Here is a 10,317-nt window from a genome sequence, read left to right as displayed (position 1 = left end):
CTTAATACAGTGCTGAAGACCTTCATAGAAATGTATGGAATTCTGAATTGGTCACAAGGACAGACTTCTGACAGAATCTGCTTACACTTTTCCCAAAGGCGCATTTACTCATGGGTAACATAGTCTCTTTCTCAAATTAAGTCATCAGATTTATTAACTATTTTATCTAAGAAAAACAAGATGGTTATTAGTGCCTGTATTACATATAAATATATGCATTCACTTTTATTAGTAATAAACAAGGCAAGTGGCCCTGTCTCAATCTTATTATGCTCTATCTTGGATTGTTTTTCCTTTCTCTTCTGCAGAATCTCATTTGCTCCAAGTTTCAAGTGCCCAATGACTGATTTATTGTTTCCTTCACAGGAGGAGGGGAGTAGCATTAGGTACCTGGTACCCAGCAGAAGCCGGGTCGGCAGAGTTATCAGTGGAATTCCTCAAAGTGACAAAGGGCTGGATGAGGGGTTCCTTGCTGGTACAACCAGGTCACAAGCCTAAGAAGGCTTGACGGGTGTGGCTGGCTCCCTCCCCACGACCTGCTCTGTTTCGGATCTGGGCTTTGCCGCCCCCGGCAGTGCTCCTGCCCCTGGCTTTCTGCAGGACCTCAGGCTCCAGGAATTTGGACCGAGTGGTAGAGACATCGCCGGCAGAGACGGCCACTGCCAGGTTCCTCCCTGCGCTGTCTTGTGATTCAAAGCAGACTCTGCTCCACTTTTTAAAAAGGGGAGCACGTTAATGCTGGAGACACACAAGAACAGAATCAAGCAAGGAGACACCACAGTCTGAGGCAAGAGTCCGTGAGTAAGCAGCTCATCTGTGGTGAACCGTGGTGGGGACGTGGCCACAGGGAGCCCCAGGGCACTGGAGACTGATTACTGAGGGTCCTTATGGGAGGTCGCAGGAGCTTCAAGAACACTGGGACTTGGTCATTGCACAGATGACCTGGGGCAGGGACCTGCTCCCTCCAAACACACAGAAACCTCCCCCCCACACACACACACACCACAATCCACCCCTCCAGTATGAAGCCATCCAGACCCTGCATTTGTGTCTGGCTGAGAAAAGGTGTTTTTCCATCTTGCACCTTCATCTGAAGTAAACACCGTTGAGCCTGGTGGCATTATTTGCCAACTCCTCATAGGACGTGACTTTGGACTGGGCCTCTCTCACGGCCGTCCTGTCTGACACCAAAGTTAGATAAGGGAGCAGAGACTGCTGTGGGCTCTCTGTGAGGCAGAGTCATTGACTACACCTTGACCTTTCTGTTCTCTGCATTAATTTCCAGCTAGAGCTCTCTCTTACTTGGAGGGGTACCATTCTTTTGTAGGAGCGATACTGGTCTAAGTCTACTGTCTATGGGGTGCCTGGGTGGCTCAGTGGGTTAAAGCCTCTGCCTTTGGCTCAGGTCATGATCTCAGGGTCCTGGGATCGAGCCCCACATCGGGCTCTCTGCTCAGCAGGGAGCCTGCTTACTCCCTGCCTACCTGTGATCTCTGTCTGTCAAATAAATAAATACAATCTTAAAAAAAAAAAAGTCTACTGTCTGTGACAGTGCTTTTTTTATGAGAATAGTTCACGTCACAAGAATTCTGGTATTCTAGTTATAATTAGCTCATTTATCAATATTCTCAGGTGTATTTCTATCTTTAGTGTTTTATATTCCACTCATGGAAGACCAGGGCTTGCGTCACATGTCTTCTTTCCTTTATCTACATGTATACTGATTCAGCACTTCCATCCATCCGCAAGTGCCCTCCTTAATCCCCATCACCTGTTTCACTCATTCCCCCAACCACCTCCCCCCTGGTAACCATCAGTTGTCTGTAAAAAAAAAGCCTGTTTCTTGATTTGTCTTTCTCTCTCTTCTTTTCCCCTTTTTGTTTGGTTTCTGAAATTCCACATATGAGTGAACTTGTATGATATTTGTCTTTCTCTGACTGACTTATTTTGCTTAGTGTAATACCCTCTAGTTCCATCCTCTTCATTGCCAATGGAAAAAATCTCATTCTTTGTATTGCTGAATAATGTTCCATTGTATAAATATACCACCTCTTCCTTATCCATTCATCAATTGATGGACACTAGCCCCTGTATTTTCTTTTTAAGATTATTTATCTATTTATTTGAGAGAGAGAGTGCACACGAGCAGGGGGACATGCAGAGGGAGAGAGAGAATCAACTCCCCACTGGAAAGAGAGGCTGCCCGACCAACCATGGGGCTTGATCTCAGGACCCTGGGATCATGATCTGAGCCAAAGGCAGACACTTAACCAACTGATCCACTCAGGTGCCCCAAGCCCATGTATTTTCTTAAATGATTCACCAAGTACCCTAAATCTCATTCTCTTTGTATTGGAAATACAGCTACCTTGTAAGACTGCTGCAATGATTAACTGAGAAAATACAAAGTCTTCTGTAATGTACTATATAATGTATTATTATTATTATTATTATTATTATTATTCATGACAGACATAGCACAGCTACAAGCTAGCTAAATACCAAGAAATATGAGTAGAAGGTACTTCTTACATTTCTTTTCCAACCCTATGGTTTACTTCTGACCAGACCAGAGCCTTGGCCAAGGTCATACATTTAGTAAGTGACAAAGCAGCCTAAAAACCTTCCAGCCCACAGTGTGGCTTCATGGTACGTGTTTCTAATGCAGAGACAACAGAGTGCAGCAGAGCAGCGGGTGTGGGATGAGGCTGGGGACAGGGTCGGAGCAGGCCCCCGGGAACACCTCCCTCGGCCATTGTCAGCCCTGAACACAGACCAGTTCTCTGCAGAAGGGAACTGTCTGCCTCACCCTGCATCTCCTCCTTCCCAGCTGCAGGCAGCCTCCCAGCCTCCATGTGGCCGGCCCTGGTTACGCTCCTCCTGCTTCACTCCTGCCTCCATGGAGGACAGGGCGACCTCCGCGAGGACCTGACCTTGCTGAAGACCGAGTTTGCGCTTCGCCTTTACCGGGACGCTGCAGCCCCTAGAAATGGAACCAATGTTGTCATTTCTCCTGCCGGTGTGTCCCTCCCTCTGGAGATCCTGCAGTTTGGAGCCCAAGGGAACACTGGCCGGCAGCTGGCACAGGTGCTGGGCTACACCGTCCATGGTAAGAGGGCTGCTCACGCTCCCGTTCACTCTGCTGCTCCCACTCCCCCTCCCGCTCAGACTGCCTCAGGAGGTGGGGTATCTCTGAATCCAGCGGCTGGCACCAGGTGACCAGACTTCAAACTTTGAATCACGATCCCCTTGGTGATCTTTGAGTTTCCCTTCTAACCTCAGGTTTCATGGCGATTTTTCAATTTCATTTTACTGGCCCTTCTGCAGAGCCTACCAGGTGCCAGGAAGTGTCCAATCACCTTGTAATTTAATGTGATTTAATTAATTGTCACAACATAATTATCGTCATAGGTTCTGATGCTCAGAGTAGCCATATACAATTGCTAAGACTTGAGAGAAATTATAAATCATCCCTATTTGAGAGTTGAGCAAACAGACACCGAGAGCTTCAGCCACTTGCCCAAGGTCACACATCTAGTAAGTAGCACACTTGAGACTCAAGCCCAAGTTGTCTGGTTCCAGAGCCCCTGCCCTTGACCCGGCTGCTTTCATAAACCTGTGATTTCTAGCCAGTGCCACCGCTGCCAACATACCTCTGTGATTACATAGTTTGTAGCAGCTCTGTCGGCAGTGACCCAAGGCTTGTGAACGTCTGGTCAACCACAGCTAGCCTACACTCAGCGCCTCTGGCTGCATGGCTGGCCCCAGGGCCCAGCCAGCAGCCCCATGCTAAACACTGACACCCATGCACATAGTTTTGGTTTCCCCATCTTGCAATAAGGTAGCAATAAAAAAGGATGGGGGTTGCAACTGCATAAATTAACATGTTCCAGAGAGTATAAGAACAAATACCCACACAGCCTGGGTGAGAGCTTCCCTGGAGCTCGAATCTCGAGGTGGCAAGTGAAGTTTAACCCTGAAGATATCAGGCACAAGGCACCAGCTGTAAATCCTGTCCCCCTTCATCCATGCCCTGTCCCATGCCAAAACCACTCTCACGATGCTGCTGGCCAGCTTCATTTTTCTCAGCGAGAGTATCACAGAAATGTATGTCCCCACGGACCATTCTTCAACCACATTAGATTCAGTACAAGGCAATCCCTGAGCGCCTGTTGCGGGTGCTGTGCTAGGATCTCAGCATCCAGAAACACAAGGAAAACTCTGAACACAAGTGGCTCAGTCTCATAGGAAGGACGCACACAGAAACACTGCTCTATGCGGTGCAGTGAATGTATTTATCTGAAGTAAGTTAGTACAGGGGAGGGAAGCTTTTATCCCACTGGCAGGTCAGGAAGCCCCCCCCCCACCCGGGAAGACATGGGGTCTGAGCGGAGTTATGCAGAATAAATAGGCATGTGTAAGAGAGACAGGCATTTCAGCCTTAAAACAGAGCCTCACGGGGTGCCTGGGTGGCTCAGTGGGTTAAGCCTCTGCTTTCAGCTCAGGTCATGATCTCAGGGTCCTGGGATCAAGCCCCACATCGGGCTCTCTGCTCAGCGGGGAGACTGCATCTCCCTTTCTCTCTGACTGCCTCTCAGCCTACATGTGATCTCTGTCTGTCAAATAAATAAATAAATAATCTGGAAAAAAAAAAAAAAAAAACAGAGCCTCCCAAAAGTCAGGATTCAGGGACAGAGAGAAGTGTAAGTGTAGGTCTCCTGCAGGGAAAGGGAACTGATTACAGTTCTTTCTCTGTTATCAGGTACAGTCAGGGTCCCTGGCTAATCAAATATGATGATTAACAGGGTTTCCATAGACCCCATTCGAGAATTATCAAATGTCAGGAACACTTAATGGTCAAACCCTGTGGACCATAAATGCACCCTTTTTCTTACTCATAAACTCTTTTATTATCTTAGAGATTCATGGTTAATTATGAACAGGGATGTGCCACTTCTAGGGTTGCAGTTAATCGAATACCCCTGTGCTTTGGTTTGTCCCAACCTAGCTCAAAGAACTGCTTAAAATAACCTGTCAGTGCCCGGACCCAGGTTTCCTTTTAAAAGTCAAGGCAGACCCAAAAAATGTATAAAAAGCAGTATCAAGCACATTCCAGGGTCTTGGGGCATTGTTCCTGTTTAATCAACAGAAATACCTTTCCACCTTTGCAGTGGAGCACGTCAGCATTGTCTTGTTCTCACTGCATTTCCAGCCAATACGTGACCACCAGGAGCTTTGCTAGGATTCCTACCTGCTGGTCAGACAGCACAGCGTGAGACTCAGAATGGACACCAGCGGTATCCCTAAAGACCACCTTTGTTTCTGCTACACAAAACACACAATTTCCTAGTGTTCCAAGTTCGAGGGAGTTCTGGTGCTTTTCTAGGTAAATTGATAAAGGATACTTTACAGCTTTCTATTAAGCACAAGAATAATGCCCAGAACAGAAGCCTCAGAAATGAAGGTGGCCTGGCTCTTGGGGAAAAATTCTGAGTGATGATGGTATGGATTTCACTTTTCCAGTCATTATACCGTTTGATCCCCATAGAAACCGCAAAGATTAATAATCCCCTTCTTACAAATGAAACAGGGGTTAACGATCTGGCAAGCCTCGGCAGGTGGCAGAGCCAGAATTCAACTCCCAGTGTCTCGGACCCCAAATCCTATGTTCTTGCCACAGATGCATGAAGACATAAGTGCCTGGCCTTTTCTATTTTTAACCAGCGATATCCCCATTATTCTCTCAACCCAACCAAACCTTTTGACTCCGCTCTTAACTTAGCCCTCTTGTAATCCTCTAGCACGTAAAACATTAGCATCACTAAGTTTGTAGTTTGAGAATTTTATATTCATTAACCTTACAGAGTCAGGTCCCACCAGATTCCGTGTCAACTTCGGGAAGTTCAGTTCAGCAAATTGACTCAAAAGGAAGACATTCTCCACCCTGGTCTCGCAAATGAGCTAAAATGCTCATCCGTAGCAAGAGAAATTCATGAGAACATACCATGTGTTCTTCTAGCATGTTCCTCCCACTCTGTGGCCGTCTGAGAGCCCCTCTCTTCAATCGCGCCACCCTCACTCCATTCCTGATCTAAGGCTGTGCCCAAAGCTTTCCTTCCTTCAGCCCTCTCCTCTCCCACATCCTTCTGTGGGATCTACCTAGCCAGCTCTCCAGCAAGAAGGATGCTCTCGGGAGGGAAAGGGAGAGGGAGAGGGATTAAGCCAGCAGTAACACAATCTTCTCTCAAAGGCTACCAGGGAGGAGGCAGCTCCTCATGGCTCACATCTTTAGTCCTACAGGCCCTGTCATGGCCAAGGACGTGGGAAACTCACAGTAACACAGCCAACCAGGAGTCTCTGTGCTGCAGAGCGCCATAGAGAAAGGGGCTCTCAGGAGCAGAGCAGAGGGTACTGTCTCTCACCGACGGGCAGCGGGGTGGTGAAGGGCCCCCTCCCACCACACAGTGACACTGAGCAAGCTTATCTGTTTGTCTGGACCCAGCTCCTTCGTCTAGAAATGGGGGTCACAATAGCAGTAAAGTCACAGACTTGCTAAGAGGATTCAGTGGGATGGTGGACGTAGCCCCGAGTCTGTGAACACCGTCAGCAGTTCTCACACTGGAGACGTATATTCCAGCAACATCTAGAAAAGCCCTCCTCGCGTGCAAACGGGCAGGCTCAGGTGGAGAAAAGCTTTTTCCAGCCAACTTACACTGCTCCCTTAACGTTTCTGGATGAAAGAACAGCTGGTCCCCAGACCCACATTGGGAGAAAGGACAGAGAGGAGGTCCCACTACTCTGTGGACCAGGGAAGTGTCCCACACTGTCTCACATTGTCCCTGCAGAACAACGTTTTACAGGGACATGGTTTTATAAATACACATGACCTCCTTCAGTGAGGAAAATCTGGTCAGAAGTAATTTTTCCATTCATTTCTTTATTAATTAAAATAAGGATCCTGGGCTCCTGGGTGGCTTCGTTGGTTAAGCGACTGCCTTCAGCTCAGGTCATGATCCTGGAGTCTCAGGATCAAGTCCCGCATCAGGCTCCCTGCTCGGCAGGGAGTCTGCTTCTCCCTCTGACCCTCCCCCTTCTCATGTGTTCTCTCTCTCTCTCTATCTCCTTCTCTGTCTCTCAAATAAATAAATAAAATATTTTTAAAAATAAAATAAAATAAGAGCCCTGGAGTTAGGCTGCAATTCACAAGATATATAAGCCAAATCAAGTCACAGTTACAGATTCTAAGAAGTAGCTTTGCTCATGAAAGTTTTCTGGGTGAGATCTGTCCCCAGCTGTGATCTGTAGACCTGTGGCAGAGGCTCTGGCTAGGGTGTATTCTGGGTGCCTGTGCCCCTCCAGAGAACTTTGGCCGAGCAGCTTGAGGAGTTTGCTGCCCTCCCCTGGCCTGGCCTCTGACACATAGCAGGTGTTGGAGTGGAGGGACCCCAAGCCACGTCAGAGACTCCTTCCAACACATGCCCTAGGGGAGCCAGGACAGGGCAGTGCAGAAGGAAGCAGCAAAGCGTGTGTCTCCCAGGGCCAGTTTGTGGATAGCCACAGGGCTGTGCCTAAGAAGAAGGGGAGGAAAATGGGACAAGGAAAGGGCTTTGTTCCAGAAGCAGCCTCAGGTGGAGACCTGACTGCTGGCAAAGCCCAGCTTCCATGTGTCTGGGACAGCCCCGGATACTCAGCTGTGCCCTGACTCACCAGTGGGTGAGATGCCCTGCTCCAGCTCCGGAGTCTCTCTTAGGGGAGACTAAAAGCCACAGCCAGGGAATAATATCGCGAAAAAGAAATCTGCTATTGGTTATGGAGAGAAGGAAGCAATCTCCTGTGTAAATCATAAATAAATAGAAGTCCAGCCACCATCCAAGAGGGTGGAAACTACCGACTCTTGCAAATGCTTATCATTTCCTAAATGTTCTTGCAGGTTCTTGCTGACATTAATAGCTCCAGCTATCCGCTGGCTCTTAGGGAGATGGGGGATGGGAGGCATTCTTACCTTTCCGCTTTGTTTCTCACATCGAAAACATTGTTCTAAAAGAGGCCACTTCTAAACATCCCTCAGACTTATGACATGCAGTCGTGAGAATGGATGTAAGGCCCTGTACAAGGTACATGAACAATTTGACACCGTGGCCACCGTCTGTCATTGTTATTTATGACACTCCTCGTTAATCGACTGACTTCTTAAATATTTGAAGCCCCATCGCCCTGCAAATCAGACCAGCAGCTTTCCCAGCCCTCTGGACTCTCATGATATCTGCTCAACATGTCTGACTCAAAAAGTTAGGGAGGGAGAGTCTCTGGGGTGTTGGTAGTGATTTTCTGTTTGACTTAATCCCGGTTTGATTTCTCACACATCTTGCATGGCTTCCCCCCCAGCTTTTCATCTGCGGATCCAGGCCAATTCCTGGGCAATTTAGTCATGACTTATGCAAATAGACTATAATTGGTAGATGAGCCTGTGAGACGAGAGTGGAGTTGCTGAGGCCCCACTTCCGTGCACTGCATAAAGACAGATGGTGTAACTCCTTACCTACACTCACCGCTGTCCATTTATCCCAACACCTTTTTCCCAGACCGAAGGGTGAAAGAGATCTTACGCACTGCTTACACCACGCTGCCCAACTCCGGTCAAGGCACCAGGATGGAGCTGGCCTGCACCCTTTTTGTGCAAGCTGGAACGCCACTCTCCCCCTGCTTTGTGGAGCAGATCTCCCGGTGGGCCAACAGCAGCGTGGAGCCAGCCCACCTCAGTGAACCCAGCGGCACCAGCATGCAGGCCAAGGAATGGGCCTCCTGGAAGATCGCAGGTAAAAGAAACCATTCACCTCGGTGAGGCTGATGTCAGAGGGCTATGAACACAGGTACCAGGCCTTGCTGGTCAGAAGCCACATGGATGGATACTCAGGTCACCCTCGATTGCAACAGAAGTTTGTTCTCCTGGGAGACTCTACCCTTAAATGACATGCTCTATGAAGCAAGCAAGCTGACATTTGGCCTCCTTCTGCCCATCTTCCCACATGCACACGCAGAAGGGAGCTCTTCAGAGCCTCCTACCTCCAGGGGAGCCCTGCAGGCTTTGCTGTATGCACCTTTTCCCCTAAGGTGAATCCTTGACCATCTCCGCCTCCCTAGCTCTGCTGTCATCTACAATTAATTTCTGTGACAGCAAAATAAAGTAGGAGCCAAAAAAGCTCTTGGAATTCAAGCAGAGAAAAAGTTAATAAGACATTGGGCCCCAATGTCTTTGATAAATGTTATCGAAGAAAAACACTTAGAAATAACCTAATTGCCCAGAATTCCATGAATTATAGGACCTACATATCATGCAATTGGAATTAGTAAAGATGGTGAAAATTAGTACACTTACTGAGGATCCGTTTACTGATTTAATTCTTTTCTAAGTGCACTGTGTTCGTTATCTCTGTTTATCCTCATAGAAATCCCAGGGGATAGGTGCTGTTCTTGCCCCCAGTTTACAGGTAGAGGAACTGAGGCACAGAGCCAGGATCCCAGCCCAGGCAGTCTGCCTCTAGCATTCCTGATAATTAGAAGGATTACACAAAAATAGGGAGAATGTTCAAGATATATCAATTTATCAATAACCCCCCCCTCTGTCTGTTTTCTTCAATGCTTCCCAACATCTTTTCAGTGTACTTAAAAGTGTTTAATTCACTATGCTGTGGGGTGGGGGTGGCACAAGGCCACACAGCTGCGGTCAGCCCCACCCGCGGTGATCGTCCTCCATGGAAGAGGGGCGGCCAGGGAAGAGCCTGGAGTCTGGGGCCGGGCTACTTGTGTTTAAATCCATGGTCTCTGTCTTGAGCAGCTGGGTGGTCTGTGGCTTGACCACTCACACATACATGACCTGGGACAACTTCTCCAGGCTTTGGTGCCCTCTCTGTAAAACTGGGAATAACAATTGAACTGATGGGAGGTGTCGGTGAGGGTTTGTTAAAGCATTTCAAACAGAGCACAATATCTGTTTTTATTAATAAAGGGCCAAGGCAACAACCATCGCAGAGCCTGCTGTCTTCTCTCCAGTAATGCATGGAGTTTGAAGACTGTGCCCTGGATGTTACTGTCTAAGCAAAGACTCTGCCATGGATGAGTCCCAACAGCGGGGGGTTGGGGGGGGGGCGGTGAGGTGGGCGGGAAGAGGAGGGGGTACACCATGCAACAGCCCAGCCACAACACCCAGTGCGCCTCCCAGGCCCACCGGACAGTACGTACCTAAGGCCCCTGGGAAACACTCAGCCAGGACCAAAGGGAGCCTCCCAACCTGTTTTGCAAAGGATGAAAGCATGGCCT

At 48.3% G+C, this 10,317-nt stretch overlaps 1 protein-coding gene across 2 annotated transcripts in view; it reads left to right on the top strand.

Annotated features, from left to right (window-relative positions):
- The first annotated feature begins 395 nt into the window (after positions 1 to 395).
- The window catches only part of SERPINE3 (serpin family E member 3), a 35,377-nt gene continuing 25,455 nt past the window's right edge, over positions 396 to 10,317 (top strand). Inside the window, exons 1-3 of one of the 2 annotated variants that reach the window (XM_082700544.1) lie at positions 396 to 801; positions 2,831 to 3,109; positions 8,583 to 8,816. In XM_082700544.1, the coding sequence (XP_082556670.1) occupies positions 2,854 to 3,109; positions 8,583 to 8,816 (490 nt within the window). In that variant the 5' untranslated portion in view covers positions 396 to 801; positions 2,831 to 2,853. The remainder of the gene's footprint in view (positions 802 to 2,830; positions 3,110 to 8,582; positions 8,817 to 10,317) is intronic. The other variant, XM_082700543.1, reaches the window with a different exon arrangement.

This window comes from Mustela nivalis, assembly GCF_964662115.1.
Source record: "Mustela nivalis genome assembly, chromosome: 15".
Lineage (NCBI taxonomy): Eukaryota > Metazoa > Chordata > Mammalia > Carnivora > Mustelidae > Mustela > Mustela nivalis.
Note: the sequence above shows the minus strand (reverse complement) of the source record. Positions and strands in the feature narration are given on the sequence as shown.